This window comes from Lagenorhynchus albirostris, chromosome 19 (assembly GCF_949774975.1).
Source record: "Lagenorhynchus albirostris chromosome 19, mLagAlb1.1, whole genome shotgun sequence".
NCBI lineage: Eukaryota > Metazoa > Chordata > Mammalia > Artiodactyla > Delphinidae > Lagenorhynchus > Lagenorhynchus albirostris.
Genome location: NC_083113.1, coordinates 26,470,856 through 26,498,465, shown reverse-complemented (window position 1 = coordinate 26,498,465; position 27,610 = coordinate 26,470,856). Strand labels below are relative to the sequence as shown.

The 27,610-nt window shown below is 54.5% G+C and overlaps 1 protein-coding gene across 2 annotated transcripts in view; it reads left to right on the top strand.

Annotated features, from left to right (window-relative positions):
• The window catches only part of ZNF423 (zinc finger protein 423), a 327,403-nt gene extending 300,850 nt beyond the window's left edge, over positions 1-26,553 (top strand). For both annotated transcript variants that reach the window (XM_060130610.1, XM_060130611.1), the window contains exon 8: positions 25,865-26,553. In XM_060130610.1, the coding sequence (XP_059986593.1) occupies positions 25,865-25,894 (30 nt within the window). In that variant the 3' untranslated portion in view covers positions 25,895-26,553. The remainder of the gene's footprint in view (positions 1-25,864) is intronic.
• The last annotated feature ends 1,057 nt before the right edge of the window (positions 26,554-27,610 follow it).

The following is a 27,610-nucleotide window of genomic DNA, read 5'->3' as shown; positions in this document are numbered from 1 at the left end:
GTTGTAGCAATGCCAAATCTATGCAAATAATGGCTTTCGTTAAGTAACTTGAGGAACAATTTTCTGGTTTTTTGAGAGAAGGGTTTTTCGGGCCTTGAAAATTTCATCGTCATTACGGTGAAGCTGGGGCTGGCAGACGAGTGGGTTATTTCCCTAAAGTGACATGTGGGGGCTTGGGGGGTGCAACAGGAGACAGGGCCTGGCCCTTGCTGGGGCCTTGAGTGGCTCTCCAGTTTGTATGTCATGTAGGTCCAGTGGGGAGACTCAGGGCAGCTAACGTTTGTAGGCACAAGTGACTCTGGGCTGAGAGGTCTTGAGAAGATGTGAAATTTAAGATTGCTCTCACTGTAGGAGCTGACTTCCTGCTGTGGATATAGAGGTAATAGAGGTAGGATTGGGCTCTGGAAGGCTTGGTCTGTGTCAGAGTGATATACGTGCCTCCAAAGGGAGTGCTCTCTTAAGATGCATTAATAGGAGTTGTCAGAAAGAGGGAGGTGCAGGTCCTGTTTGATTCTGAGTTTACCTGGCTCTGCCCAGAGACTGAGATTAATTTAAAGAACTTTGGACAAACCAGGGCACATTCATTGATTAGGTGCATGAGAGGGAATTCAAGTTGCTCTTTATTTGTTCAAAGCATGTAGATAGAGGGCCCATTATGTACAGACACTAGATCTAGGAACTGACAAGACAGTGGTGAGCGAGACAGAGAAACACCCATAGGGCCTACATTCTGGAGGGATTGATAGACACTTTCCAATAGTGGTCAATGACACGAAGAAAATAAAACCAGGTAATAGGCTAGAGCATAATGGGAGCGAGGTTGGTTACAGCTTGGTGAGTGTGGTCAGGGAGGGCCTCTCTGAGGAGGTGGCATTTGAGCTGAGGTCTGGAAGGTGAGAGGGAGAGAGTGTGTGGAAGAGAGGCGTGAGTGCAAAGGCCCTGTGGCCAGTGCAAGCCAGGTGTGTTGCTGGAACAACAGAAGGTGACAATTGGCTGAAGCACAGTGAGTGGGTGGGGGGTGTGAAGGGGGCCGGTGGGTGGAGGCGAGGTCATGGCAAGGTTCATAGGACAGCAGAGCTCTTTGGATTTTGTCCCCATTGTGATGGGAAACCGCGCATCACAATGGGAAGACATATTATCTGATTTATGTCTTGAACCCAAATTGAGAGACACTGACTGTTAAGAGAATGAAAAGTCCCAGGCAGGGAGCAGATATTTGCAAATCACATATTTGATAAAGGACTTGTATCCGGAGCATATTTTTTTTTAACTCTCAAAACTTGATAATGAGAGGGGAAATCAACCCAAAAAAAGGAGCAAAAAATTTCAACACTTCACCAAAGAAGACATATAGATGTTCAGCATCGTTAGTAATTAGGGAAGAGCAAATGAAAACCATGACGTAATGCCATTATACACCTAGTAGAATGACTAAAACAAAAGCAAAAAACCGATGAGTGCCAGCCAGGGCATGGAGGTTCAGTTGGAACTCTCCTGCATTGCTGGGGAAATGCAAAAATGGTACAGCCGTGTGGCAAAATAGTTTTTGAGTTTCTTACAACGTTAAACATACAGTTAACCTATGACATAGCAATCCTACTGCTGGGTGTTTATTCCAGAGAACTGAAAACACACTCATCCAGAAACCTCTATGTGAATGATGGTAGAGCTTTATTTATAATGGCCCCAAACTGGAAACCGCCCCCCCCAGTGGTCCCTTCCCTGGTAAATGAACAGACAGATGTATTTACATTCGTACCATGGACTACTACTTGGCAATAAAATGCAACTGCTCATACAGACAACAACATGCGTGAATGGTAAAGGGCAAGTGAAAGGAGCCAGGCTCAAAAGGCTCCATACCGTGTGGTTCTATGTACATGATGTTCTGGAAAAAGGCAAAAATACTGGAATAGAAAACAGACCAGTAATTGCCAGGGGCTGGGGGTAGGGAGAAGAAATAGGGAAGCCTGAACAAGATTCGTCTAAACACACACACAAATGCACACACAAAGACATATACACCCCACTCAGCCCAGGCAGGGTGCTAGGCTCCGGGCATGCAGCTTGGTTTCAAGGAGCTTTCAGGGGGCTAGTTCACCAGGAGAAGACTTGGCTGGATTGCCGGGGGAGCGTGGGGACAGTCGTCTTCAAGTGTTTGTTTTTTAATTATTTATTTTATTTATTTATTTTTGGCTGCATTGGGTCTTTGTTGCTGCGCACGGGTTTCTCTAGTTGCGACGAGCAGGGGCTGCTCTTAGTTGCGGTGCACGGGCTTCTCATTGCGGTGGCTTCTCTTGTTGTGGAGCAGGGGGTCCAGGCACGTGGGCTTCAGTAGTTGTGGCACGTGGGTTCAGTAGTTGTGGTTCACGGGCTCTAGCGTGCAGGCTCAGTAGTTGTGGCTCACGGGCTTAGTTGCTCCGCGACATGTGGGATCTTCCTGGAGGGAAGCCGTGTCCCACACGTGTTCGAACCCGTGTCCCCTGAATTGGCAGGCGGCTTCTTAACTACTGAGCCACCAGGGAAGCCCTTCAAGTGTTTTAAGCTCTGCTGGGATGAGGGGGTCCTCAGCGTGCTTCCAGTGGCCCCCAGACTTCCGGTAGTGGGCGGAGACTCGGGACGTGGATTTTCTTCTCTGACAGACTCAGGCATCGCTCTCTGGGGTTATAGCTCAAGCAAGATGGGATTTAACTTGTAGGGACACAGGCGTGGCTTTGGATGCCAGGAGCAGGAAGTGTCGAGTTTTCAGCTGTCCAGTTCCCAGGAACCAAGTGCTCTTTGTCAAGGCAGGGACCTTCTGCCTCTGCCCCTTTCTGGCTCGTGTCGTGTTCTCTCTCTGCAGCCTGACTCTCTGGGCTGCTCTATACGAGGAGGAAGGTGGCCAGCACCGCCGCAGCTCCTGTCGTTTCTGCTGAGACAGACACACCTGGGTATTTCAACAGGTGTGTCTTTAGTGTGGGGATGTCGTTACACAAGTAGCCGGCAGCAACACCCAGCTCACCCAGAAATGGTGACTGTGGGTAACAGTCGGCATGCAGGCAACAGGTTCTAGGTCCCTGGAGTGGGAATCTGATGGTTGCACTCAGGTCAACTGTCCAAACCTGCTCCAGTGAGCTGTGGCCCTAGGTGGGGCCACTCAATGCCAACCGTCAGGGGAAGGGGAGCATGGCTGGTAGACACCACAGATAGCCACTACGTGGGAAAACTGTCTACACGTGGAAGAAATGGAAGGTGGTGAAGTCCCTGTCGGTAGGGGTGTGCAAACAGAGCCCTTGTCTGAAATGCTGCAGAGGGAGAGGCTGCGAGCACAGTCTTTGTGAGAACGGCTCTGCATTTGAAGCCTTGCTCCATCATTCATCAGCTGTGGGTCTCCGTTTCTTTACCTGTAAAATGGAGTATTAATAGTTTCTACCTCGTGGTCGTGTCATAAAACCCTTGGCACAGTGGGTGGCACGTAGGAGGAGCTTGGTTATTACTAACACCTGCCTGTTTTTATTATCGTTTACTATTATTATTATTAGCATTGTTTTCATTAGTAGTAGTATATTACTAGCATTAGCCATTTTAAGATCAGAAGACTTTTTAGGGTCCCCTCCATTTGGGGTTTGCTGTGATTTCATGATTTCTGGCCTGAGTTGGAACAAAGTGAGATTCTAAATCCTTCCTTCTGTGGCACCCAGCCAAGTCTCAAGGCCATGGGCACTGGAGGCCCCCAATGGGGCATGGGAGGTGCTGGGTACAGAGCGGTGAGGCAAGGGGGAAAGGGCATGGAGTGGGGGCCAGAGGCTGGGACTTGAAGTCCCCCTTTCTACATGTTTCCAAGCACCTTTGTCCCAGGCCTTTTCTCTGGACCCCGTTTTCCTTAGCTGTGCCCGGGCTCGGTGGAGGGAGGTATGCAGATTTGGTTGGGGATGTGAGACAACCCTGTAAGCCACAGACCGCGAAAATGTCAGGGCTGTTGGCCTTGCATTTCCAGCCTCAGGCCTCAGCAGATGAAGGCCCAGGGCCCTGTGGGCCCCTTGCCAGGGGTTAGCTGACCTGAGGGGAGGGAATGGCTCTGCCTGCCCAGCCCAGCTGTCTTTGAATCCCCGTGGACACCTCTGTGTCCACAGACACTGGCAGGGATGGCATCGCCTTCTCTCCTTCCCAACAGCCTCACTGCATCCCATTCTTCATTATCGCTGAGGGAAGCAATGAGGGGGCACACCGATTCCCAGCCATACGTGGCTGGCCTGTGACAGGCGGACAGGCTCCTCCTGAAACTGGACAAGAAGTAGTTATAACGGCCACCACCCTGGGTGGATCCCTAGTGTGGGCCAGGTCCTGTCTTAAGCATTTTGTGTGGATTGCCTCAACACAATCCCGTGAAGTAGGCACTCTTATTCCCATTTACAGATATGGAAACTGAGGCTCTCAGAGGTTGAGTGATTTGCCCAGGGTCACCTGCAAATGGCAGAGCCACATGCAAAGCCAAATTGTCTTCGCCACCAAGGCAAACAGAAACCCTCCAAAGTTTAAATGAATTGCCATTATTACGAGCTAATAGATTTAAATGAGACCTGCGGTGCTGAACTATAAAAAGCCTGTGTCAGGGGAACCGGAAACGATTTTAGTAGTTGGGCCAAGCAGGTAGCACAAATAGCGGTAACGGGGGATGCAAAAGAAACTCCTTGCGGGTGGACCCAGGCAGAAGCGCCCTGGGGACCGTTGTGCGGAGCCAGGCCTGTAGCCGTGTTCGTAAGGCTGGAGCTTGAGGCCAGGAACCTGCAACTTTTCTTGCAAGGAGCAAGGGGGTCAGTTCAGCTCAGGTCAGGCTTGGGGAGAGGAAGGATGGGGTCCAGTCGTGGAGACAGGAAGCTCAGAAGACCTCACGCTTCCTGGTGCTGCCACCTTCCCACCTACGGCAGCTTTGCCGGGTGCTGTCACAGGAGGCTGAGCCAGAGAAAGGTCTCTTGGTGGTGGAACGTCTGGCATCCTGCAGACCTCTGTGACGGGGCTGGGCTGGGCGCGGGGAGCAGCGGGCCTGCCCCGTGCCCTGGAATCTAGACTCCCTCATCGACAAAGCAAGGGGCCGCAGGAAGCGCGTCCGGAGCCGGCCTGCAGCGGCAAAGCGGCCAGCCTGGCGTTGAGCAGGCGCGTTTAAAGGATTAGCTCACGCTGTTTGCTGTGTGCGCCTAATCACGCCGCTGCCAGCTAAATGGTTACAATTGATTAAAAGCAAAGCTAGGTATTCTAACTAGCAACCTGGAGCCCTTCCGATGGGGCAAGCTGGGCCCTGCCGGGAGGAATCCTGGTACCCAGCCAGGGGGAGGTGTCTGTGAGCCAGGGGCATGGTCTGAGCTCCAGGGGCACCCCTCCTTCTTAGCCTTTGTGAACATTTGCTTTGACCCTTTCCCTCGTTCCATTTTCGTTTCACGAACATTTACTGAGTACCTATTCTAGGTGCCATTGCGGGGGCCTGGGCTGCAGCTGTGAACCGGTACACAAGGTCCCTGTTCTCACAGAGCCGATGGTCTACGGGAGACACTGACAATAAGTCAGGAAATACGTGAACGAGGTCGTTTCAGACTGTGGGATTTTGAAGACAGTAAAACACTGCTTTGGGACAGAAAGTGAAGCGTGTCTGTGTGCATGTGTGTCGGGGCAAGGAGGAGGGGGTGTTGGGGGTGAAAAATCAGATCAGGTGGTCAAGGAAGGCTGGCGTTTCAACTGAGTCCTAAAGGTTGAGAAAGAGCCAGTGCAGGGAAGAGCCGGGGGAGCTTCCAGGAAAGGGAACAGCCAGTGCAAAGGCTCAGAGGCACGGACAGATTTGGGGAGTCCAGAGAACAGAGAAGAGGGCGGTCAGGCTGGAGAGGGGTGAGCACCTTCTTGCTTCATTCTTCTGGGTCGTTCTTGTCTTGGCTTCCGGGACGCATGTACCCCTGCTGAGCCTTCTGCTTGAACACCCTTCCCTTCTTCTCGGTCTTCAGGCCCCAGCTCAGGGGGTGCCTTCTCTGAGAAGCCCTCCCTGATTCTCCCTCCTTGGGCTTCTCCAGCCCTGCATTTAACGCCCTGATCCCTTTGCCTATATACAGACTACAACAATTATGTCTGCACCTGGCTTCCCATTCTAATGTGAGTTTCTGGAGGGTGAAGCTTCTTTCTGCTATCCATCCATCCATCCATCCATCCATCCATCCATCCATCCATCCATCCATCCACCGTATGTTTTACCATATTTGTTTTTAGCTCCTAGAAAGTAGGAAACAAAGGAAAGAGAACGCAAACCAAGGAAAGGAGTAAAAGAAGGAGAGTTGCAACTGCAGATCCTAGGAGCCCATTTTTAAAATTCCTGGTCCTTATAAGATGGGTAACCAAGGAGCCAGTTTCCTTGCCTCTTTGCACTGCTGCTGTCAGAACCAGCCGGATAATTATAACTAATAATAATTAAAAATTGAAAGCGCTCTAGGCACAAGCTTAGCATTTGACTCTTTGGCTGAGCTTTCCGTGAGCAGCAGTGTCTTCCTCCTTCCTGCTTTAAGGACAGCCCAGTCTGTGCCATCCACCACTGCAGGGAGAGCAGGGCCTGGCTGGGCTTGGCCTGGGGGGACGAGAGGGAGGTGCCCGGTGACACCCAGCGGTGGCTCTGGGCAGTGAGAACCGACTGCTGGCACTGGAGTCCTCCCCAGATTGCCTCTCCTCCATCGTTTTCTGTTGCAGACACTTGCACCTTTCTGGCCTCAGTTTCCTTGAGTGTACAATGGGGTAGGACCTATTGCCTCAGGTTTTGTGAGGATGGACAGTTCATGGGCGGAAAAGCACTTGGTGAGCACTTGGAATATAAAGCTTCCTGGAGGTAATTACCGTGCTTTTCAGTGTCCTGCCTTCCCCACTAGGTCAGGAAACCAGAGCCCAGCACAGCCTGATTTCCGTTAATCGTGGCAACGTGGTGTGGCGTGCCCACACAGCCTGGCTGCAAATCCCAGCCCCGCTACCGAGTGGCTCTGTGACCTTGAGCAAGTCACTGACCCTCTCTGGGCCTCAGCAAATGGAGGGTAATGACAGTGCCTGAAAGGCCGTCAGCTCCGGGTCTGGTCAGAGTCCAGGTGTGGCGAGCACCAGCCAGTGTTGTGGTCGCTGCTGCGACCCGTGGGCTTCGGTTCACTCCTTCACGACTCGCGCCTTCAGCCTGTCACGTGTGGATGTGCTCAGTGCAGCCCACAAGATTTGCTGAGCACCTACTACGTGCCAGGTGTGTGCACGTGCTGGGGACACACAAAGGCCTGTGTCCCTCAAGTGCTGCCTGGAGAGGAATAGGGAACCAATGAGGACGAACGGGCAGAGTCCTGATTCCATGTTTGCGGCGTAACCTAGTGCATGTTTGCTAGTGTAATGTATGCGTTAAAGCATAGCATCATAGCAACCATGCGGTGTGCTAAGTCTCACACAACAGGACCGCTGTACACAGCAGAGCCTGCAGCCGGGCCCCACGTGACATCGCAGGAGGCCGGGGCTGTGACCCTTCCTCTCTTTGTCTCCAGGCTTGTCTGTCTGTGTCTCTTAGTTTATTTACCCTTGAGTGGGGCAAGGCCTTTGCTGCTCACAGTAAAACGTATCACCCTCAGCAGCAGCGTCCTGTCTCACCACCGCCACCGCTTGGGGCAGCCGAGCCTCCCAAGGGGCCGTGTGTGCAGGTTTAGGGTCTACGTCTGGAGGAGACTGAGGGGTGGGCAGTGACTCTGCTTCTTGTCCTTCTGAGGCCCAGGCACAGGCCTGAGCCATTCACCCACTGTAGTAAAAGCAAGACAGCTTTCCCCGAGTGTTTGCCGGAGGCCCGATTCCATCTCTTCACGTGCGCAGTCTTTTGAGACCTCACAGTGACGATCTCCATGGCACAGATGGGTAAACTGAGGCTCTCCTGGGTCACACAGCTGCTGGAGTCGCAGGGCTGTGAACACACACAGCCTGACACTAGTGTCTGTGTTCTCGGCCTCAGGGCTGGGGCAGTGCACTTGCAGTCGACTCTCAAGCCCTTAAGAGCCAAGGGCAGGCCTCTGGGTGCTGGGTGCTGGGTGCAGGCAGGCCTCACCTCCCAGGAGGGTAAGAGTTCCAGAAGGGGACTCGGAGATCGCCAGGCTCCTGGGGCACGTGGATGTCTTGCTCTGGGTGAGCTGCGGCTGCCGTGGTCACACCACAGAGGGGAGCAAGGGAGGGGCGGGCCCTGCAGGAGCCCATGCCTGGCTGTGCTCAGATGCCCTCGCGAGCCCCGGGGCTCTGCCTGCTTGAGCGATGAAGTGTGCGGAGGCCCAGGTGGGGGCTGGGGGGGCTCCTCCCAAGGCCCGGCTCCGGGCAGAGATGGCACTTGGAATCGGCCTCCGGCTGCCCGTCTGCCCGTTGGAGCCTGTCACTCATGCCCTAGGGCGGGGGGCCAACGAACTTTAGAGGGGCACCATGCCATCATGACAGATGGGCATGGGGGCGCTGCCAGGAGCCTGAGGCCGGCAGCCATTGTGTGTGTCGTGAGCCCAGCCCCTCGCCGGCGCTGTCCCAGCCGGGACCAAATGCCTTCAGTTTCTTAGAACAATGATAATACTAAGAACAGTGGGTGCCGTGTTGGTCCAAGGCTCCCAGAGGTTGGCACTGTACGAAGCCCTGCCCCCCTCATGACGTAGACACAGAGGCAGCCCGACGTACAGGAAAGACACAGGGCCTTAGGGGCCAGAGGGTGTGAATCTCAGAGTTGCTTCTTCAAGGTCCCTGTGACCTTGGGACATGTGACCTTCCCCCCGAGACTCACCGCCCTCACCCGGACAGCGGGCCAATGCTGCCTCTCCTGGGGGGTTAATGTGGGGATGCAACGCACTGTTTGTGAAACACGGAACACAGTGCCCGGGCCCAGGAGGGCCTGACGGAGGGGGTGGTGTTGGGGGTAGAATTGATGTGATGTCACTGCCCCACTTTCACAGATGAGAGACTCAATATCACGTCCCACAGCTAGCAAGTGGCAGAGCAGAGCCTGAGGGGCAAGGAAAGGTGGGGGAATAATAACAGCAACAACCCCAGGCACTAAGGGGGGGCCCTTTGCATTGATTATCCTGTTTTATCCTCACGACAGTCATTCGAGGCCAATGTTGTTGTTCTCTCCATTTTGCAGAGGGGGAGACTGAGGCACACGGGGCAGTGGCAGAGATGAGATTTGAACCCAGGTAGCCTGGCTGTAGAGCCCGAGTGTTGAACTGCTGCCCTGATGCTGTGGGCAGGCTTTTTCCCATCGCAGAGCCCCAAGCGTGTTGAAAATGAGGTCTGCTTTGTCTCTCGATACCGTGGTCTGTCCGCTCAACTCGTTGGGGGTGGGCTGGCTTCCCCCTGCCAGGATGCCAGGGTCTGGGGGGCTGGGGGTGCTTGGCCCCCTCCAGCGGAGAGACCAGAACCGGGTGCTGTCGGCGGGAGCCTGGGCTGCACTCTTTGGTTGAGCAGGAACAATTACTAATGACATTTAGAAAGAAATTAATGATGAGAAATGCAAGTTGGCATTTCAGGAGCGCCAGTCAACAGCCCCACGTCAGCACTCACCGGAGAGGCAAGGGGCTGGAGCCGGGTGTGCAGGGGGAAGGAGGAGGTGGCAGGAATTAATTTTGCTGTGTCAATAATGAATGTGGCCCCACTCACTCTGCTTCTGGAGTTTAGACGAAATCAAGCACGGACCGACTGGGGCTCATCCAGGGCTGCAGTGAGATTCACTGTGTGCTGTGATATGGGCAAGGGTGGGTAACAGGTTCAGTGGGTGGGCGGGGGACAGCGAAAGGGGAAGGGTAGCCTTAGGACTGAGCCGTTTGAGCTCAACCAGCTCTTACCAGCTGCATAACTTAGCAAGCTGCTTTGCCTTTCTCTCTCTCTCTTTTTTTTTTTTGGCCACACCACTCGGCTTGCGGGATCTTATTTCCCCAACCAGGGTTTGAACCTGGGCCCTCAGCAGTAAAACGCAGAGTCCTAACCACTGGACCGCCAGGAAATTCCCTGCTTTGTCTTTCTGGGCCTCAGTTTCTTCATCAGTAAAATGGGACATCAGTAAAATCGGGACATGTGAAGAGAATGTATGAAGACCAGGCAGCCCAGTTTTGGCACATGACAGGCGCACAGTATATGGTAGCTATTACCCTGTTCCACGGACATGTTTTAAGATGCACAGCTTTTCTCATTATAACGGCTCTCACATTGGAATGCCTCACTTGTGTGTTATAGTTTAATGGGTCATGTTTTTGTTTGCTTGTTGTCATGCATCAAATACGGAGCATCTTATATTCTCTGGGGTCTGAGAATAGATAAAAGACGGCATTGGTAGGAAGCATGGCAGAGGGTGAGGAGGAAGAAAGATGCTGAAATTGTCTGGGGCAGGGATTGGGTTTCCCAGTGGGAGCATGCCCACCCCTTCCTTCCCGTCAGGTTCTCCAGAATGAGGAAGAGGGGTCCCATCCAGCCTCCCCTCACATAGAAGGGAGAAGACACACACAGGGAAATGTCATTATCATGGTAACGTTGAGCATTTTTACAGTGGAGGTTAAAAACTCCTAGCCCATGACCCTGGGGAGTTTGGAACCTTTAAATGGTTGTCTATGTTTCAAAATGGAGATTTCCTATAATCATAGTGGCTACCGTTAATATAGTGCTTATTACGTGCCAGACGTTGTTCTTAGCACTCTATACATCAAGACGTTCTATCCTCACAATGCCTCTATTGTTGAGGTAACTGAACTGAGGCACAGAGAGGTTAACTAACTCCCTGAGGCCACAGAGCTAGTCAGTCCTGGGCCTAGGCCACCAGCCCCAGATTCTGTCTCTTTACCACCACATTAAATGGCTAGATTTCTTGATTTTTCTACAAATGAGATCTGGCAGCCCCTGGACCACAGTCCCGCATGGCAACCATCAGCTGCTGTCTTCAGACGCGGGGATGTGAGCTCTGGGTCAGCACCGCCCCCGACCTGGTCGGACGCACGCAGTTCATTACCCACCTGGGCTCTGAGTTTGCGACCCTGTTGCGACACTTCACAGTTTGTAAATATCATCTTGTTGGGGCCTCAACAACCGGCAACCACTGCAAGTGCTCTTTACTCCCACCATGTTGCAGACCTGAAAACTGAGGCTGGGAAACGGCGATAAGGCTGGGAGGAGTGGGGCCCAGGGCGGGAGTGGGGAGTGTATTCCACCCATTTGGGTTTGGGTGTTTGAACAGGGAGGCAAGTGGGGCTCCCTGCTCTCCAGCTCAGTGACTGGTCCCCCCAGTGAAACCAGACGTGGATGCACAGGCCAACAGCTGCATCGTCGTGGCACCGTATCAGTCTCCCCACCCTTCCTTCTGAAGCTGCCACATCAAAAATGCGGGGCATCCATGCTTTGGCGTTGACGGTGATGACAAAAACTTGTGATTTGTAGTAATTATGACAATATTAAACATCTGTGTACCATTTTACATATTGTAAACATTTTTACATACGTAACCTGATCTGAAGCCCATAACAAGGCTATGAGGTCAGTATTATTTGTAAATAGGTACTTAGAAAAGTGAAGTGACTTGCCTTGGGTCACATACATATATTAGGTGGCTAAGGCAGGATTTGAACTCCAAAGCTCACTGTATTTCCACCGGTCCTTCTACCCTCCTTCCCGCTTATTTATTCGTGCACTCGTCTTTCCCCTACCATTCACTCATCTGCCACCCATCCACTTATCCACACATTCATTGATTCATCCATCTTTCCATCCATCCATCTACTCGTCCATCCATCATCCACCCACTCATCCACCAACCATTTTCCATCCATCTAGCTACACATCCATCCATCCAGCCATCAGTATTGAGTGTTAAGTGCTGGGAACTACACAGCTTTCATGACACCTCCCTCATGTGCTCTTAATTCCATGCTTAACTGCTACCCATCCCTCCTCCCACCCGACAACTGCTTGTGCTCCCCCCGCCCCCCCCCTACACCTCTGATGAGGTGAGTGGGACGGGATGGACTGGGGGATCTAGATGATCCTTTGTTTGCCTCATGGAAACCATCGAGTTCTGGTGGTGGAAGCGAAGGCGCAGGGCAGACCCACTTGGTCAAGGTGGAGCAGGTGTGTGGGCAGTGATGATGCCTAGAGTTTGGTTGGAGGTTGAAGCTGAGTGTGGTTGGAAGCTGAGGGCAGACAAGGCATTGCAGGCTGGGCCACAGTGTTCTTTAGCCCCGTAGTGGGCCCAGCTCCCAAGGAGCCCTGCCTTTCTAGGTGGGTAGAGGTCACCCTTAGCCCTTTGCTTTGTACCAGGCTGGATGTCCTCTCTGAATGGACAAGGATGTACGCCCAAGTGTTTTCATAAGAACCTTCGCGATCATTAAATATAATCGGTCTCAGCTGCAGTTTTGATCGCTGGTGCGTGCACACAATTCATCACAGCAAATTAGGTCCGTCTTCAGAACTGGCCTTGCAGCCTGGGGGTCTGTCAGGGACGGGGCTGGGCCATGTGGGCTCCGGAAGCCATTCTGGGGGGGGTGATGAGCCATGTTTTCTGAGGAGGACCCTCAGAATAATCTACCAGGACAGCTCTCCCTCTGCAGGGGTTAATTTTCTAGAAATTTTGAGGATGCAGGAAAGTTTTCTTTTTAGCAAAAATTTGGAAGAAAGGATGTGATGGAAGTTTTTAAATATCATTTATAAAACCTGAAAGCACTGGGTTAGCTGAGGGACCAGAACATATGTGTTCTGTATAATTAGTGACCGTGTGACCTAGATTTTCCGGGACGGTCCTGATTTCAAGTATTTTGTCCCAGCTATTGGCTGTTTGTCCTGGATTTTTGGCTTGTGAACTACGATGACTACATGTGGAGCTGAGTTTTTTTATCAACTTTTAATGAATAAATATTTAAAGCTGGAAAGGCCTGGAAAGATTTCAGAAAAAATTAAAGGGAAAATTTCCAGCCACTTTTTTTCCCAACATGGCGAAATACGTCTGTGGGTATACCTCGTGCATGCTTCCCGTTCCCCCACTGAAGCAGCAGAGGAAACACTTCCGTCCAGCAGGGTTTGAAAACCGTCAAGGCCCCAGTCCTTTGGACTTGGCAGTAATTGCAGGGGAGGCCTCTCCGTCATGTGGCTCAGGCCCCTGTGCTCAGGGCATAAAGCCCCTGGTTCTAAAGGTCTCGAGAGGTCCTCTGTTCTTCTGTGGCCCTGGGAGCCGTGCCATTGATGATAGCCATAGGCTCGGGCACCGCAGAGGAAAGCCCTGTGCATCACGGAGGTGGAAAAGGCCTTGCAGCCAGTTCTGGCCAGTGATACGTCCCCTGGATGCTGTAGCTCCCACCTGTCCAGCCGAGGCCTCTACACGCCTCATCTCGCTGCTACAGTCTGCAACTTCCAGCTTCCAACTTCCAACCCTAGAACAAGAGACGTGGACTTCCCTGGTGGTCTAGTGGCTAGGACTCTGCACTTCCAATGCAGGGGGCGCGGGTTCGATCCCTGGTTGGGGAACTAAGATCCCAGATGCTGCGTGACCAAAAGAAAAAAAAAAAAGATGTCTTCTGTGGAACAAGAGACATGAGGATTACAGTGCAGGATTGGCCCTGCATTCAGCTGTAGCATGCGACAGACATTTCATCCTCCCACCTGCCCGCTTACTCTGTAATATCCCACCCAATTTTTTAAAAAATTGTGGGAAAATACACGTACATAAAGTTTACCATCTCAACTATTTTTTAAAAATTAATTAATTAATTTATTTTTGGCTGCATTGGGTCTTTGTTGCTGTGCACGGGCTTTCTCTGGTTGTGGCGAGCGGGGGCTACTCTTCGTTGCGGTGTGCAGGCTTCTCATTGCGGTGGCTTCTCTTGTTGCGGAGCACGGGCTCTAGGCGCGTGGGCTTCAGTAGTTGTGGCTCGTGGGCTCTAGAGCGCAGGCTCAGTAGTGGCACGCGGGCTTCAGTAGTTGTGGCTCGTGGGCCCTAGAGCGCAGACTCAGTAGTTGTGGCATGTGGGCTTCAGTAGTTGTGGCTCGTGGGCTCTAGAGTGCAGGCTTCAGTAGTTGTGGTGCGTGGGCTTCAGTAGTTGTGGCTCTCAGGCTCTAGAGCGCAGGCTCAGTAGTTGTGGTGCACGGGCTCAGTTGCTCCACAGCATGTGGGATCTTCCCGGACCAGGGCTTGAACCCATGTTCCCTGCATTGGCAGCCGGATTCCTAGCCACTGCGCCACCAGGGAAGTCCCTTAACCTTTTTTTTTTTTTTATACTGTTACACTATCTTGCTGAGTTCAGGTGTAAAGAGCCTTGAAATTCTTTTTTTTTTTTTTTTTTAGATGTTGGGGGTAGGAGTTTTTATTTATTTATTTATTTATTTTTGCTGTATTGGGTCTTCGTTTCTGTGCGAGGGCTTTCTCTAGTTGTGGCAAGCGGGGATCACTCTTCATCGCGGTGCACGGGCCTCTCACTATCGCAGCCTCTCTTGTTGCGGAGCACAGGCTCCAGACGCGCAGGCTCAGCAGTTGTGGCTCACGGGCCTAGTTGCTCCGCGACATGTGGAATCCTCCCAGACCAGGGCTCGAACCTCTGTCCCCTGCATTAGCAGGCAGACCCTCAACCACTGCGCCACCAGGGAAGCCCTCCCTTAACCATTTTTAAGCAGACAGTTCATTGGCACTAAGTACCTTCACCACCATCCACAGATCTTTTCCATCTTCCCAAACAGAAACTGTGTCCCCATGAGCCAGTGACTCCCCTCCCTCCCACAGCCCCTGGAAACCACCATTCTCCTTCCTGTCTCTCTAGGCATCTCATAGAAGTGAGTCATACAGTCTTTGTCCTTCTGTGACCAGCTCGTTGCACTTAGCACAGTGTCTTCAAAGGATCCCTGGACTTCTAAGGGAAAAGTATAGCATGCCCTGGGCGGGGCCGCGGACATGGAGGGAGAGAGGCAGCCCTGTTTCTTCTCCTCTCCCTGGCCCTGTCAGTGGAGGCTTTGCCTCACTACCATTGCCCGTTGGCTGTCATTTCAGAAATACTGAGTTTTTAGCAAGCGCTGGGCTCTGAGCTGACACAGGGCCTAGCAGAGAATGGAGAGATGAGGTCCCTACCTGCAGCTCATGGCCTAGTTGAGGGGCAGGGAAGCAGCCTGGTCACTGCAGGTTGAGGAAAGTGCTAGAAGGACACCTGTGCAGGCGAGGAGCTGCACCAAGACAGGGGCCCCTCATCATACGGGCAGGAAGGGCTTTCCCAGGCCATGGCAGTCAGATGCGGAGGAGCCTGGGGAAACTGGGGGGAGCCTCGGGGCAGTGGAGTGGCCGCCAAGAGGGCTGAGTGAGGAAAGAGCTTGGCCTGGGTGGAGAGCTGAGAGAAGGTGGTAGAGGCTGCGGGGCCAGCAGTCGCCGGACCTTATAGGGCTGTCAGGCCTGGGGTCTGGAGCCCGGATTTCTTCTGGGTGTGGTTGGGACCCACTGGAGGTTAAGCAGAGATCTCCCACTTCCCTGCTGCCTGGAAGAGAGAACCTGGGCCATTCCTCTCATGGCACTTTGTACTCTCAGTGTCCCATCGCCATGAAGAGGAAGCCCTGGCTGGAGCCCAGGTTGTCGGCAAGCAGGGGCTTGCAGGGGTGTCCCCCCGGTGGTGTGGGTGAGGGCAGGTTAACCGCACTGTATGGGGAGATGAAAAGCCAAAAATAACAATAACCGAACCCTGAACCACTGTGCAGCGTGTTGTCAGTGTAACGTGTGTGTGTGTGTGTGTGTGTGTGTGTGTGCATGCACGCCTGGGATATGGGGTGTCCACGACTGTGCGTGTGATTGTCTGTGAGACTGTGTGTAGGTGCCTATGGACTCTTCACGAGTGTGTGTGCACCTGCGTGCATTTCATTTTGGGGTACCTGTGAGTGCGCCTGTGTGTATGTGTTCGGAACCCAGCGGGGGATTATGCAGAGATTTCCCACTTCCCCTGATGGGTGACCTCGGGGTGTCTGTGAGAGCGTGCATTTGGGGGTGGGCGTAGGTGCGGAGAGAGGAGGAGCCCTGTCATGCCACGCTGCCTCCATAAGTGCCCCCAAGGGCGGTGCCCACACGATGCCTGGCTCTCTCCTTCTCCCCCGTGAGACACAGCGGGTGATGGGTGGGAGGACTCTCAAGTCCTTTGGAAGAAAGGGGGGCACGAGGGGATTATCATTAAGACTCTTGAGCGAGGTGCTTATGGAAAACTGGCGCTCTTCTCTCTGAGTGGTTGAGGGAGGGGCTACCTGCCCCCCCCCAAGATGGCCATTTTGATGCTCCTGTGTGACCCCAGGGAAGGCGGGTTTCCCAGGTTTGCTAGCACCTGGCGCACCCAGAAACGCTTAGGCTGCATGGTGGGCCCCGCCCTCAAGGCAGCGGTACCCAGGGCCTGGGGGACCACGCTGGCCTCAGCAGAGCTTCATCTTGTATGCTCCATCCTCTTCTCCAGAACGTAACCCTGGAGGGTCCCACATCCCACTCCCTCAGGTGAGGACCCTAAATAATGATGGGCCACGTGCCATCTAATAGCACTGCCCACCCTCCCCCCACCCCGGGCATCAGCCAGTCAGTGTACTGGAAGATATCTCGAGCATCCTGAGGGCCTCGCAAAATACCAGCGGCCTCAAACTGGCAGCCCGTGGGCCACATTTGACCTACAGACATGTTTTCATTGGCTGCATCACGCTTTAAATATGAAATGTTTTATTTTTTTGCGGTACGCGGGCCTCCCACCGCTGCGGCCCCTCCCGCCGCGGAGCACAGGCTCCAGACGCGCAGGCTCAGCGGCCATGGCTCACGGGCCCAGCCGCTCCGCGGCATGTGGGATCTTCCCGGACCGGGGCACGAACCTGTGTCCCCTGCATCGGCAGGCGGACTCTCAACCACTGCGCCACCAGGGAAGCCCTTCCCGCACCATTTTTAATGGAGTTTCAGCACCTCTGCCTCGGTCTCTCCCCAGGCTCTGGTGGCCTGTACGCTTCGGTTCCTGCCCTGCTCTGGCAGGATGGAATCCTATCTTTCAGAGGTCTGACTCAGGCTCTTTGCGGGCAGGGGGCCATGTCTTAATTCATATTTTAGATGAACCCCAGGGTCTGGTTCCAAGCAAGCGCTTGGCTAATGTGTTTAGAATGGACTTCCCAGTGACCCGTGACAGGCCAGTGCAGTGTCCCCACCCAGGAGGGGCCAGAATCCACAGCAGGGAACTAACTTGTGGTCGCCTGGCACACCACAGCCCAAACCCTTGATTCTCGGTCCTTTGTCCCAGGTTTGCTGGGCACCCTGTCCCTGAGGGACTCCCATCTCCCTTTGGAGAACCAGCAACAGTGGTGGCCAGATTAACTTGGGACTCGGCGCCAGGCTTGTTGCTGAGGAGGGGCACATCTATAAGCAGCCCTGGAAAGATGTCACCCTCCTCTGCCCGTGACACAGCCGTAAGCCCTCATCTTCCCTCGCACAGCTGCTACCTAAAGTCGAGTCGCTGGCCGGCGATCGGGCCCCTTTGCATTCTGAAGCGCAGATCCCCAGAGTCCTTGGGCCCTCTGGGCGGGTGTTATTAGTTCCCTTGTTTTGTTGGGTGACTCTGAATGGGAGCCTGTTTATGGGCTGAGTCCTAATAGAAGGCTTCGGTTGCCTCCTCATAATCTATTCTCTCGTGGGTTTTATTTCCGAAGCACAGCCGTACAGAACCTGCCCCCTTGGGAGTTTATTGGGCTTTTTTTTTTTTTTTTCACAACAACATTTTCACTCAAGGGAAGATCTTTTTCCCACTCACGGGACTGGTGGTTGGCCAAGGCCACCTGCTTTGGGCTCTTGGGTCCTGGGTGCTGCTGGGCACTGGTGAGAGGGGTTTACAGGGGGTCGCTGCTTGCCCACCCGGGGTCCTTAGAGCAGCAAGGAGAATGAAAGAGAGCAGACAGTCAGCTCCTTTGGGGACACGTCCAGCAGCAGCAGTCAGGGTCACGCGGCTCTTCCTCACATGGCCCCAGGTGACGAGGTCCCCGAAACTGCTTCTGCTCTGGCTCCTGCCAGAAAGCAGTAGATCCCCCCAAAGCCAACCCGCTGCTCCTTAGAAGCTGGAATCTCCCTCCACGCCAGGAGTTCCGGATGAACTGAGGCTCTCACGTGAGAGACAGACTTCCCCAGCTAAGCGGGTACGACGTTCACTTCCTGCTGCTCTGGACTGGCAGACGACAGCCCGTCTGGCTGTCTGGGAGGCAGGGTCAGGGAAGCCCCACACACGTCCCCACGTGCAGAGGAGCTGCCTCGGCCTCATAGGCTTTGTCCCAGGGCGGTGGGTCACCAGCTTCACTCAGGACCCTCCGATGCCAAGGACGGGTCTCCCTTCCACACGGGCGAACCTGTCCTTGCCCTCTGTGCAAATGGGCAGCCTCCAGCTTGCTTGGTGGGCCCAGGGGGACGTGGGGCGCATACACGTCAGGGCCCGGGTCCCCGGGAGAGCGGCTGCGTCACCGGGCAGGCATTTAGGGGGAACCTCAGCCATCACTCACTCCTAATTTTCATGACGTGCATTAGCGAAATTGTGTTGCGAGTATTCATTCGGTGCTGTTTATGGTGTGCTCTCGAGTGCGCTTACCGTTTGTCAGAAGTGCAAACTAGCGAACATACGAGCCTTTAAGACAGGCCATCTGTTCGTCTTAGACCCTTGGACGATTGTCAAACGCTTCTAAAAATAAGTGCTCACTAGCAGAGAGGGGCTGCCCAGGTGATACACAGCAGAGGGGGAAGCAGGGCCGCCTGCACCTGTATCCTCCCCAAAGGGAAAGATACAGTCGTGTGCTGGGGATGGGTGGGGGCCCGAGAAGGGAGCAGAGGGGGTGAGAGCCTGAGGGCCCTGCCGATAGGCCTTTCTGGCTGGAGGTGTGTGCGTCTCCCTGTTCCTCGCCTCTCGTGTAACTCCGCAGCTCAAGTACTTTCGATGGCTCCCCGTGGCCCAGATTTAAGGGCAAGCTGCCTCGTCTGGCATCGAGGAGCCTCATCAATAAGACCCCCTCCTTCCTTTCCAGGCTTGTCTCCACGGCACATACCCCGTCCTTCTGCCAAGCTGAATTATTCATTGTTCCCCCAACATATGTTGCACTTTTCACATTTCACAGGCAGGAGAGGGCTGTGGTGAAGGGTGGGCTCGGCATACAGACCGCACAGGTGCAGCTCCCGCACCACCATGAACCAGCTGCAGCACCTCCACTCTGTGCCTCAGTTTTCTCATCTGTAAAATAGGGATAATGAGAGTATTTAGTCCCCAGGGCTGTCGTGAGGCTTAAATGAGTTAATATAAGTGAAGAGTTAAGAATGACACAGTGAGCTCACGATGAGTGTTAGCTGTGATCGTTATCAGGATTCTTCACACCTTCAGCCTTTGTCTGGGTGGTCCCATCTCCCTGGAAAGCGAACACACACACACACTAGTGCAAATCCTAACCCGAGCCGTCCTCAAAGGGCAGCTGGGAAGCCAACTTTTTCCTTAAGCTCCCCCCAATCAGAAATGTTCTCCCCACAGTTCCTTTTCTTTATTTTTATTTTATTTATTTATTTATTTGCGGTACGCGGGCCTCTCATTGCTGCGGCCTCTCCCGTTGCGGAGCACAGGCTCCGGATGCACAGGCTCAGCGGCCATGGCTCACGGGCCCAGCCGCTCCGCGGCATGTGGGATCTTCCCGGACTGGGGCACGAACCCACGTCCCCTGCATCGGCAGGTGGACTCTCAACCACTGCACCACCAGGGAAGCCCCCACAGTTCCTTTTTGTGAAATCTCACCCCCTCCTTCAGCCATGAGCTGGTAGCAGGCCAGGATGTGCCTCTCTCTCTCTCTCTCTCTGTCTGTCTGTCTTCCGGCTAGCACACACAGCCAGGCTCCGTGTTTGTTAAACAAATAAATAACAGAACCTCGCTTAGCCTGAACACGGCTGCAGTGTTAGCCCGAAGGATCTGCCTTTTCCCCTGGAAACGAATCCTCCCGTGGTTAAGGCAGGTTCTTGGACTTGGTCCCTGCTCCTGGAGACTGCTCCTTGTGACACCAGCCTTGTGAGAGCCACTGGGGCTGAAGCCGCCAGGGAGTGGCCTAGTGGTAGGCAGCGGGGAGAAAGGGGATTAACCGCAGCCTCTTTCCCAACCTAGAACCGGAGGGAGGTGATGTGGCGAAGCCAGGTGGGCTCTGCAAATGGGGCTGGGTGAGCAGGGAGGGTGGGATGCTCTGGGTACGGGGGCTGTGTCCCTGTGCCCTTAAGTCTGCCACAGGGAGGTGAGGTCCGGCCCCGGGACCAGGCCTTCTCTCGTGCCCCTTGAGAGTAAGGGGCTGTGAGTCCAGGCTGCCCCCATTCACTGTTGACTGTGAGCTTCTCAAGGGAGAGGCTGGGGCTCCACCTCCGTGTGTCCGGTGCCCGGCTGGGGCCTCCGTGAACCGCTGTGGAAGGGATGAGCGAATGAGTGAGTGACAGGATGAGTGCACACCTCCTCCCTCCTCCGCAAAGTCTCCGTGAGGCTCTTCGCCTCACCAGACGTCCCACTGTTCCCTGGGGGGGAGGGAAAGCAGTGAATTGTGGGTACAGAGGTTGTAGCCAGGGGGCTGGTGGGGAGGGGGCAACGAGGGGAGGACCTTTATTAGATGCTGCTGTTCCAGAGATAGCACCATCCAAGGTGCTGCCTTCTCCGGAGCGGTCCTGAGATCTCACCAGCCCTGGGGACACACAGAAGGAGGAGCTGGCAGAGGGATCAGTCTGTCAGACCTCCAAGAAGCCCCCACTGCAAGCCCCCAAGCGTGTTTGGTGCCATGGGGGTACAAGCAGGGAGCAAACAGTGCCTCGTTCATGGAGCTCCCTGTATCTTGGACACCGTTTATGGCAATGTATGTAGCACTTACTCTTGGCCAGCCTGGGATAAGTCCACACACATTATCTCCTGAGTCCTCAGGGCATCTTAGGAAGTGGGCTCTGTTATTTCTGCCCCACCCCCCCAAGCCCCCAGAGGTCAGGGAACTTGCTCAAGGTCACATGGCTAGTAAGTGGCAGAGCCAGGATTCAAACCCAGGACTCAGCCCATCTCAGCCCATAAGGTCTTGCCCCCTGCCTTGGGATCACTCAGGGCAGTGGCTAGCACAAATGGGGCACTTGCAAAGGACCAGGCGAGGTGCCAGGACTTTAGAGCTATTTTGTCATCAGCATGGCTGGAGCACAGGAGGGGCAGCTAGTAGTGACCCGCAGTGCAGAGAGACCCTGTCCAGCCCGTGCCCGTGCATCTCAGGACGTGCAGAGCAGTCTCTCATTGCCTCACAGGCAGTGTTTTCCAGGCCACCAGGCAGCCAGCATGTTTAAGCACCACTAGTCTTTTCTCCTTGACTCTATGGTGAGTGGACACCAAAGGGAGACCAAGCAGGGTCCCAGACCAAGGGACAGAACACAAAGCCAAGACCTGGAGAAGAAATCCTGATTGCCGACCGGGGGGGACACACCAGTGTGTGTGTGTGTGTGTGTGTGTGTGTGTGTGTGTGTGTGTGTGTGCGCATGTGGTGTGTATGCATGCCTGTGGCAGGGCATGGAGGTGTGTGGAGCCAGGGATGCCTCCTGGGGCTAGTGAATGGGCCCCCCACCAGAATCTCCAACTGCCCCATGCTAGGGTGTGTCTGTGCTTTGGGAAGGATGGTCCAGCCACAGACTCTGTGATCCTGATGTTCCCTTATTGCCCAACATACACCCTGGCTTCACTCCAAATCCAGGTTATTTTACTGCTGAATTCCTAGCAACAAGTATGGTGGTGTCACCCAGGGATTTAGTAAAGGTTTTCTGAATGAACGAATGAATGAGTGAATGAGTGAACGAACAGCCATGTAAATGAATGTGAGGGTGTGGGATCCTCACCTCAGCCCTCTGCGGATGACTTCCACAGAGACGGTTCACCAGGGCCCCAGCTAGGGCCCGAACTCTCACCCGTCACTCACTGGTATCCCAGGGGCAGATGGCCCAGTGCACCAGGCAGACGTGCTCGGAGCAGGCGCTACCGGAAACCTCCACCAGGAGAGCCGCACTGGCTCTGCCGGGAGAATGGATCTCGGCCGCAAACCCGTGCCACCCACCCACCTTCCGTTCTCCCATTTTATTTTTCTCACCTGCTCCTGGGCCCACACGTGCATCTCCCTGGCAGGCAGAGAGGCCCGTGTGGATGCCAGCACCGCCCCCCCCCCAACCCAGGGACCTCCCAGTCCTTGCCGGCTGCCACCCCTGCCCCAGCCCCGGCCTTTATGATGCCAGGAAGTGTTCATCTGCGGGGTTGGTAGCATCTTTAAAAAACGATTTTCTTCCTTCTCTGAAGGGACTAAATATAGCACAGGCATAAACAGAGAAATAGACATTAAGCCAAAATGCCCTTGTGAGAACCATGCCGGGTGGAAGGAACTCTCAGAAGACTTGACGAAGCTCCCTCATCCCTCGAACCAACCGCAGCTTCAGCCTTGGGGGAAGCAGCCATGGGTTTTTAGGGTTATTGAACTGTGCCGCCCGCCAGTGGCTCCGCCGGGAGCTGCTCAGTGCACAGGTATGCTGGCGATGGGTGAGTCCTCGTGACAGTCCCTGCCACCCCCTCTGCCCTTTTCGAGACTGGGCCCTGGGCCTGTGGAGGAGCTGATGCCGTCCTGGCCGAGCACAGGGGCTTCTCAGCCACCCCCATACTTATTGGGTGGCCTTGACCGGGCTCCCTCAGAGCCACCCTTCTGCACCCTTAAGCCCACAACCGTCGTTTGGGTGTCTGTGTGCCTCTAGGCATCCCCCCCACCCCACGCAGTCAGGCTCCTCGAGGGCCAAGCCCAGCTGGAGTCGTCCCCTCCCTTCCACTGTGCCCGTCCCAGAGCACAGCACCCAGCAGGCATTTCACAGCGCAGTGCTGAATGAATTCTGCTGCCTGGCCCCCTCGGGGCATCAGGTTTCCACGTTTCCATCTGCTGCGACATCCTGGGCTTTTGTTCCTGTAGAGCTTCAGGTAAGGAAGTTTTACCCTCTTTGAGGAAGTTCTTCCTTGAGTCTAACTGAAGACCCGCCAGCTACTGCCCTTTAAGAGAGAATGCCACTGTTGTTTGCACCTGAGAAGTGGCATTTATCCTTGAACTGTCCTAACCAGCAGTCCTAGGTGTAGGTTTCCATCACCAGGATTTCTGTGCGTGGCTGAGCCAGTGTGGACCATGTGTGTCACACCAGCCCTGTTCTTGGCATCTTGGCAAGAGGCTGCTTCATTATCCAGAGAGCCCTGGACATCCGCCTTGTCCCGTGTTGCTGGTGGTTGGTCCTGAGGACTTTGTGAAGATCAGAAATCATCTGGTTTTCTGCTGCTTATGAAACAGAGTCCACATCCAGGGGCCTTCAGGGCTCCCAGCAGTCTTCCCCGTGACCTCTGTGCTGGGATCGCCCCACTGGTGCCTGCATCTGCCGAGCTTACTGCAGCCTCCATACCTTCGTCTATGCTGTGCCCTCCTCTTGGCATGTCCTTTCCCCTTTCCACATACCTACATCCTACCCATATATTTATTCATTTATTTATCCTTCCATTGATTCAAAAACATTTACTCAGTGTCTCGTTGGTGCCAGAGCCTCGGAACCATAATTTGAGAATGAGGAAAGGGCTATACGTGTTTACCTTTCTAATATCCCTCCTCTCCCTCCTCCCCAACCCCCCACAAATCAAGAAGGACCGGACCACACCCGGAGAACCCGGGCCACGTGGCACTGTTAACTCGCTGGCTGTTGGCAGGGTGGGAGAGGGAGACCACCACGTCGTTCCTGGCAGCTGCACCTGCTGCACCACCGCTGGGCATGGGAGGCCCGGGGGTCCGGTCAGCACAGTGTGCAGCCCTGGGCCAGGTGCTGGGGCCAAGAAAGGAAGTGATGCCCCGCTGCCTGCCACTCAGCAGAGGCGGCCAGGCTGGCCCTCGGGAGGCACATAGGTGTGGGGGCCGTGGGCTGGAGGTTCCTCGAGCAGCTGCAGAGATGGGAAGCGCCGTGTCCCAGAAGTCCCAGAGGACTTCACGAGTAGCATGGTTGGGAGGAGAGAGGAGGCAGGAGCTGAATCAGCAAAGGCTTGGAAGCTAGGAGGGTGGTTTTATGTAGGGTGGGCTCAGCTCCCCGCAGGACTGGCTGGCTGGCCGTGCACAAGTGCAGGGAGAGGTGCCTCGGCGGCAGGGTGGGCGCTCCCATGGAAACCGCCGCATCCCATCTGTGGCCTCAGACAACCTGCCTTGTGCCTCTGGGTCCCTGACAAGCCCACCGAGGTGCCAGGCTGCTGGCAGAGTCTGTGCTCATGTCTGGAGAGATCAGATGATCCGCAGACTGGGTGCCCACGAGGGCGCAGGGCACTGTGGGAACCCTGCCTTCTCACCCAAGCCCCTGGCTCTCTTGGATTCTAGTTGCCACCCCTCCTGCTTCCTAGCTGGATGTCCTTTGACCCTGTCTGAGCCTCAGTTTCCTCATTTTACCACGTCCTACCTTGTAAGGCTGCTGTGAGGATCGACAGATGTGCCTGCAACCACACATAGCACGTGTGCTTGCCAAACTCTGGCCACGTGGTCCGGAGCCCAAGGAAGGAGGGCAGTAGTGGTTGGTGTACTGTGTTTCGGGAGTCAGCGGGCATCTGCTGTGTCAGGACGGGGCGCTGCCTCTCCCTGGCCGTGAGCTTACCGGAGGGGCTGGTGCCATCGCCGGGAGGCAGCAGCCGTGCCTGCCGTGGGAAGGGGCTGCCACCGGGGCCCTGGGCCGGGGAGCGGGGGTGGTCCCAGGCCTCCCGGCGTGGCTGCGGGCATCCTCTGGTCACCCTGACCGCCCAGACTCGCAGCCTGGGAGAGAGACGCAGCGCCACGCCTGACCCGTGGTGGTCATCGGCAGAGCTGCAGGTGCGGCTCCCAGCCCCGGAGGAGTGGCTGCGCTGGCGGGGCGCCCACTTCTGGGGAGGCTGCTCCCCGTCTCTGGGGGTCCTGTGCTGCCCCCGAGCAGGCCGGGTGGATTTTGTTTCCTTTCTCCAGGTGTCATGAGGTCGAATACCACCTGAGGCTTTGATGAGATCGGTGTGGATTTGGAACACAGACCACTGAAAAGAAACAAAAAGATTGTGGGCTCTTAGAGGCCAAATCCCACCCCCAGCCCCAGGCCACTAGCTCCCGTGGAAACAGACCTACATTGCTGGCCTGCTCTGGCTGGTGTGAGGGAGGAGATACCGTGGGCTGTGGTGAGAGGGAAGCGTTTGGCCAGAGGGGCCCACCCGGGCCCTGGATTCCCAGGCGGATTCGGACAAACGACACAACAGGCTTCTGGCCAGAGCACCGTCTCACGATGGCACAGGCAGCCCCCTGCCTCGGCCACAGGCACCAAGCCGCCCACTTCCTCAGCATGTCCGTGCCACTCGGGTGTTTCCTGGCTGGAGAACTGCATGGCTCATCTGCTGTCTCCCTGAACTAAGCTCAGAGCAGCTCCCCAGAAGGCCCGAGAAGGAGATCTGGGGGAAGCCTGCAGGCGATCAGATAATTTCCTCCTGATCGTTAGAGCAAAAGGGAGATGGAGAGGTGAACAGGGATGTTTTTAATTCCCACTACCTCCCCAGCATTTCCCCTCTCTCTTCATATAGCCAGTCCCCACGGTACGACCTGAACGGTCTAAAAACAAAAATTCGTAGGGAGCCCAGGTTGGCAGCAACAGGAACCAATCCCCAAGCCCCAAATCAACGTGGCGTCTGGGCAGCTGCGTCCCCGGAGCACTTTTTCCTTGTTGCATTTTGTTTTGTAATAAACGAGATGCTTTTCCGCGGCTCTCGGCGTAAATGCACTGAGTGGGAGGGGACAGGCACGCTCTCCATTCTTCTGCCCTCATGCGTGTCCCTTTTCTTCGCCTTTGCAGAACCACACGATGAGCCAGCACGCACAGTGAGGGACCGCTCGACAGGACACCTCTCCGCAGAAGGCTTGCCGGAGACGCCGTGGGGAGGGCCATTTGAACATTACATCCAATCAAAGTGTCATTTGCAACCCAGATGTAAAACTCTAATGATTTGGCCATGAGGCGCTGCTATTATAAGCAGCTGGAAATGAATATTAATGGCAGAGATTAAAAGTATTCCATGCTCAGTATTTTTTATTGTCCTGCTACAGCTAGTGTGCTTTTAGAGTTTCCACCGCAGACTACATTTCTAGAGTTAGAGAAACCCGCTTTTTGAGGCTATTGTCCTTTGTTCCTTCATGTATTATATTGATAGTTTTTAAAAAAAAGAATTAGTGTGATTTTTTTGCTTTGCTTCTTTTTTTTTCTTTGTTTTTCTTTCCCCCCTTTCGGTTAACTACTTTTTAATTGCAATTCTAGGTAATTGTGCATCGTGATGTGATTGCTTGGCTATTGTCTGAATATTTCCTTTTCATTTTTTAATTAAAGACTAATGCTTTGATTGGATTTGCCAGTTCACCGGACAGTGATTAAAACTATGTAATGAATATAATCGGTTTCAGTGCAACTGGATGGTCTGCTTTTAAATGTGACTTAATCTGACTGCAGTAACTAGTACAGTTCAATAAAGGGAATCCATGCGATTAGCATCCGGCTGCTTGGTTCTCTCCTCCGCAGCCCAGGGCTGTGTGAGGGCTGTCGTCACCTACGGGGTGTGTCCCTGTGTGAGTTCCCGTGGATCACACGTGCACGTGGGCACCGGCACACAATGGACCCAGCTCCCGTCGGGTAGGAAGAAGCCTAGTCATCTAATGCACACAAGACTGGGTGAGCTGGCACGAGGCACGGAAGTCAGAGTGCGAAGAACCTGTAACTACTCTGATCTTCTCATTTATGGATGGAGAAGCTGAGGCCCAAGGATAAGCGAGCGACTGCACTGAGGCCACGGGATAGGTTGGTAGGGTGGCTCACGTTCATCCACGTCGTCTCTCCCCCTTGGGTGTGGCTTTCCTGGCTGCTGGATGAAGCCGGTCACGTGGTTAACCCTTACCTTGCCAGGACCCCAGGCAGGACCTGGATTCTCGTTGTGGCCAAGGCATGGGGATTGGACAGGAGTTAGGGAGGGCTGCCCAGCCCCCTGAGCTCCAGAGCTGGGGGCTGCAGAGTGAGCCAGGCAGGAGCAGCAGTCTCCCAATCACAGAAATCAGTGGGATGTGGAAGCGCTGAGACCAGTGGCTGCAGCCAGGACTCTACTGGGGCAAGCGAGGTGCCTAGGATGCAAAATCTCGGGGGGGGGGCCCGCTCTCAGGGGCCCCGAGAATGGACATTTCCTGACACTTTGCACCCTTAGGTGCCTTGCTTGCCTCACCTCCTCTCGGTCCTGCTGGCGCCCCAGGACCGACCCAGCAGACTTAGCCTCCCACATGCCTGTCCTCCCATGCCTCCATCGTGCTGGTGCTCAGCCAACTTGCCAATCAGAGGCCAGGGCTTCAGAACCTGCACGGGGAAGCCCTTCCTTGTTAACTTTTCACAAGGGGCAGGAAAATCGGTTATTACCCTCTGTAGAGCGGAAATGAAACAGGCAGACAGATTGCACCTAATTATAATGTAATACTAAGTCATGGCGTGGATTTTGGAGCAATTATCCCCAGCATCTTCTGACTCCCATATCAAGGGGCTTCTGTAAGAGTTCCCCTTGCTGCCGCC